Source organism: Palaemon carinicauda, chromosome 29 (assembly GCF_036898095.1).
Source record: "Palaemon carinicauda isolate YSFRI2023 chromosome 29, ASM3689809v2, whole genome shotgun sequence".
In the NCBI taxonomy this organism is placed as follows: domain Eukaryota; kingdom Metazoa; phylum Arthropoda; class Malacostraca; order Decapoda; family Palaemonidae; genus Palaemon; species Palaemon carinicauda.
Genome location: NC_090753.1, coordinates 75616475 through 75621767, shown reverse-complemented (window position 1 = coordinate 75621767; position 5293 = coordinate 75616475). Strand labels below are relative to the sequence as shown.

The following is a 5293-nucleotide window of genomic DNA, read 5'->3' as shown; positions in this document are numbered from 1 at the left end:
CTTGATTCCAGCTAAAGGAACCATAGATAGAGTATACAGCTATCTGTGCCAGGTTATGTTCAGGCATCTGCACCAGATATCCCAGTATAGTTGTTGATATTTTGATTGAGGGACAATGGCCATTACTCTTTTCAGCTGAGGAGAACAGGGTAGACAAACAAGAAAAAGTAATACTTGATAGAGCTATTTATTATGTATCAAGTCGATAGACAATGTTGTTTATCAAATTTAGGCTCTAAGGGTATACATATAAAAACAAGATTAATTCAAACTAATTTATTGCCTAGTAATTCTGCAAAATTCAATAAATGATTATTAATAAGCTAACCAATGATTATGCATATATAAATGTAGTAAGGCAAAAACAAGCATAGAAATAGAACATTGATGCTTGTTAGCTGAGATTTACAACTGCACAGGAATTAGCTAAAAAAACTAGCATAGACCTTCTGTACACATGGTTTCTGAAATTTAGAAGCGCTTACATAAAAAATCATTATCAGATAAATTACACTGACACTTTTCACAAGAACATCTTTTTCAATTGAACTCAGAATTTGGTTGGCTGGATTTTCTGCATAATACTGGCATCACTGGTCCCTGAAAAATTACACATTTTAAACTCGGTTTCACAAATTCAATGGTCCATTCATCCGGAAAGACCCTGGACTCCACTTCCAGTATCTTTCTTATTTCGTTTCCACAATAGTCCTATTGGCTGCACTTTTTTTTTTATTGTTTTGTTCTTAAAACAAAAACATTCATTGGCCCTTGGATCACTATTTCTAGAAGAACATGCCAAGGAGAGGGGAAGGTGGGCTGGGCATATACTTTCAACTAGCTTGAATGCTTTACCTTGGGGTTAACAGACGGCAGAGAACAAGGGTGATCTTTTAGCTAGAGGCAAACTAATGACTGAGACTGGGTGCTCTGAAGGAATTTTTGTAGGCTAATACTAGTTTATTTGCGGCCTGTGAAGACCCAGTAAAGGCTGAGAATAAAGTAGCATAAAAGTTATGAGACTGAGGACAGGATTTCAGTGATTTTTACTTGTAAATCGGTAGACTTTTTTTCAGGCACAATTTGGGAAATGAATTATTTTGTACAGATTTCTAGCTGTGACCATTCATTTGCTTATAAAATTCATCTGGGAAAATAAATTAGTTTCGTTTAGCCTCAAGAAGAATAAGGAAGAAGATATTAAAGAAATGGCTATCACTGAAGTTTCAGTCACGACAGAACAGGACTGAGCACCCAGTCGAAAACTAGCTGAAAGTAATTGTCATCTGCAAAGGGGTACTAGCACAATAACCATAACTTTTATAGTTATCCTTTATCACTTATTCTTTCAACTGTAGACGACACCAATTAATAAAAGATAGGTCACTTCATTTATCGGACTTAACATTGGACATATCTAATATCTTTCAGGAATTATTTTTCTTCCAGAAGCATAAGAGTTACCATGTCAAGATATTTCTCCAATACCCAATTTGTGATGCGGTGCTTCATTAAAAATCTTCTTCTTTAGTTGCTTGACGGGAACGGTGGTCTACCTCAATTATCTTTTCTTTTAGTCTTGGTCAACAGAGTAGCCCATGCTCTCTGAGCGGAAGGCCTCAATCTGTGCTTGGCTGTCGGCTCGCATCATTCGGCGCAAGTCAGGCTGGAACACGAGAGAACAATGTTATTATTTCTATTTCTATTCGTCAGTTGGAGATCAACTGCTTCAATTGTCTACCTACTGATTTACTCAGGATACAATTCAGAGTTCAGGTACACTTGTTTATCCAGTGCACTGACGCAAAACCAAGCTTGGGTCCAGATGGGGCTCTTCTAGTGCTAGCTTTGATCTGCAGCTTACTCAAAATCCAATTGTACTCATTTTAAAATTGGAAGTTTTACTTGAAACCCTTTCAAAGATCACATACAGCTTCCTTTAAAACAAATCATCACTCTCAAAATATACAAATGAATTAGCTGCAACTACTAGATATGTTAACATAAGGAAATCAACAGTATTTATTTAACTTTTAATCTAATTTAAAACCAATCGGAAAAATCATCTTTCTTTCAAGCAAATACTTTGAATTGAGATTATCTTTTGATGCTTTGATCTGAAATTCATCCAAAGAATGGGGATAACTCCCTACGACCCTTCAAAATGACCCACCTTAGGATGCATGAGGACGAAGGGCAGTTCGGCCGTAACCTCACCACCCATAGCACCGAGGTAAAGTTTCACCTTGACTGTGTAAGAAATAACCATTCCGAAGATATCACGGTTCTCTGGATTCGCGAGACTAGAAAAGAAGAGAAGAAGAAAAACAATAAAGTTCTCCCTTTCATTGGTGCTATTAAAGAAGAAAAACTATAAAGTTATCCCTTTCATTTGCACTTTAAATGTATAGGTGTCTGGTTTCAGTTCTAGTTTTATCAGAATAGATGCTCACCAGGACTTCCCTTGTATATGTTATATACTGAAAAGATTTTATTATTATTATTATTATTATTATTATTATTATTATCCTCATTATTAACAACAATGTAAATTCCCTTACAGCGTAGAAGAAGCCAGATTGGTGTGAATATTCTTCAAGTGCCCATCTAGGGCAATGCCCCTACGGTCCATGTTGGCTGACAGCGTCGGGGTCAATTGCAGCACCTTCTCAAGAGATGATCCTGGGGCAACGGGGCATCCATCCCTGTTGGCCAGACGGAGAGAGAAAAATGAAATGGGCGGAATGCAACGGATATTAGGAGGAGTGATTTGGGTAATATTCGAATGGTGTTGTGGGAACCTGTTCTCTTCCCAGCCTCATTCACTCAAAAAATCCAGAAGACAAAAAATTAGCAACCAGAAGATGAAAAAGAAAGTGGTAAAAGCCTTTCAGAAGACTTACTGCGTCTCAACGCTGGAGACCGTACTGCGATATTGGCCGCCACTGAACAGGCAAATATCAACGGTTTGCTGGACAGCGGCCTTGATTTTCTTGACGGTCTTGTTGCTGTGGTTCCTGATGGCTATGCTTATGTCGATCTTCTCGGTATGGTAGTAGAGCTGCTTGTCGAGGGTGACCTCCAGTTCCAGTTCCCCAGGACTCAGCATGAAGTCCTTCCTCACGACGGTGCAGGGCTGGCGACCGGTCTTGCTTGGGGCGAACTGAATGCGACGGATGTTGAGCTGAATTGTAGATCTGCAGGATGAGAAAAGGATATGTGAGAGGAGGATTAGATATCCTTTACAGGAAAAGGTGGATAAAATGTCATTACATCATCTCAAGGATTTGATGTTTCATGAGCTGAGTAGGATGCACATTATTGTAGGATATCTAGTTGTGATAATCTTTCTGTAACTTGCCCTAACTTGTGTATTCTTATCCAGCTTTAAGTCTTTTTTATTAGCTAAGGGCTAATCCTTTTGACCAATACCTAGCTAGGAGAGAGGAGGGGGAAATAAGCCAGTTAGATTTTAATAAACCAAGAGAGCAGGCAGACTTTAGAAGCAGGTAATCAACAACTATCCATATTTATGATAATTAACCAGCTAATGGAAAAATCAACAAGGTATGACAAATAACTATGTATGGCATTTATGGACTATGAAAAAGCTTTTGATTCCGTCAAGAGTTAGCAGTAAAGAAAGCCCTTCAAAGACAAAGATTAGACGAATCCTATGTTATAACACTTGAAGATATCTATGCGGGAAGAACAGCAAACCTAAAATTACATAAAGATAAGAAAATTCCAATTGAGAAAGGAGTTAGATAGGGAGACTAAAACAAATTATCTAACCACACCCACTACCCATTAGGAATCAACCCTTCCTACTCCTTCCCTACAATATGAAAACATACCAAAGAAAAACTCAAACCTCTTATGATTCCGATCTTCCTCAGTCTCCCCAACGAATACCTTGACGTAATACTCCACACCACAAGGTTGACCCTCGTCTTCCTTGCCAGGCTGGATGGTGATGGACGGGGGTGCCTGCTGGGGCATTTTGAAGGTGAAAGGATAAGCTTCGCCTCCCAACTTTTTGACGAGACGCTCCTGAAGCTTGGTAGCCTGAACGTCGTCCTTGGGAGGATAGATCTGTTCGGTGTCCAGGTACAAGTCCTTCTGGAAGTTGAGGCCCATCACTTCATCCTCCTCTCGCCCATAACGGAAGCTGCACACCAGCTGGCCGAAGACTTTCCTCCCCTGCAGGTAGCTCTGGTCGACAACCAGGACGCCATCTTGAGGAGAAGAAGAGGAAACCAGATTAGTAAAAAATTGATAAAGATTTACTTAAGTAAATTCAATACATGAACAAACACAGCTGTAAAGACAGACAAGGATGGTGTTGGAAATAGTGTCAATAAATAAGGTGTGGAGCTAGCAATTTCATCCCTAAACACCTGCTTGGGAACCAAAAGGACTGCCTACATATAATCTGTCAAGGGGACTTTGGTAAAATCCCTACTTGCAGCAATTTCAGAAACATGCAAATGAAACTCTGCCTAACCGTCCACCATAATTCACTTAAATGGACAAAGTCAGAGGGATCCTAAAGAGAGTACTCACCAACAGGATCAACAGACGACACATGATCGACGAAATCACGACGCCCCAAGTAGATGGTCAGTTTGCCATTAGGGGCAGCCTTCTTGAAGACTTTGAATTGAACCACCATTTTGGAAGGAGTAAGTTTCGCTTTCTGTTTTGCAATAGGAAAAACTATAGCACCCCCAGGAGATTTTCAATCACAGGAAAGGAAGCTTTGAAAGCAGTTAGTTATCTGTGTACAGTAAAGAATACTCTCAGGTGTATGCAAAGCACTATAGGCAAAGGAAACCGGGAGGAAAAATAGGTCTAGAGCTTGCAAGGGTATGTCGACTGCAGGCTGACGAATGTGAGAGAGATTCGCAGAGGCTAATGTATATATACATTTATCCTCGGAAGACTAATGAGATCAAAAGCGCTATTCAGCTCTAAGCCACACGACGCCATTTATGAACAAGCAAAAGAATGTGGGGGAACTTATCTTTCCCACGTGGCTCCCAGATCTGCTGAAGCCAAAGGCAGCTTTTAGGAAACCTTGCAAAAGCTTGGACGATAGCTTTCTCTCTCTCTCTCTCTCTCTCTCTCTCTCTCTCTCTCTCTCTCTCTCTCTCTATTGTCCTTGATATTCACGGTTCATTCATACCATATGGTTTCTCCTGTTATTCTGCCCTTCCCTTGCGCAGCGCCAGCAAAGCCATGCGGTCAAGCATTTGTTAATGAACACCGAGTTCACCTGTTGGTTCGTCAC

The 5293-nt window shown here is 40.1% G+C and overlaps 1 protein-coding gene across 1 annotated transcript; it reads right to left on the bottom strand.

The window, feature by feature from the left end:
- Nucleotides 1–261: 261 nt before the first annotated feature.
- Nucleotides 262–4903, bottom strand: LOC137622255 (arrestin homolog). Its single transcript, XM_068352772.1, has 6 exons — nt 4567–4903; nt 3875–4238; nt 2904–3197; nt 2562–2705; nt 2174–2303; nt 262–1666 (listed from the first exon to the last, which is right to left on the bottom strand). The coding sequence occupies exons 1-6, from the start codon at nt 4673–4675 to the stop codon at nt 1574–1576; spliced, it is 1134 nt and encodes a 377-aa protein (XP_068208873.1). The 5' UTR covers nt 4676–4903; the 3' UTR covers nt 262–1573.
- Nucleotides 4904–5293: the final 390 nt, after the last annotated feature.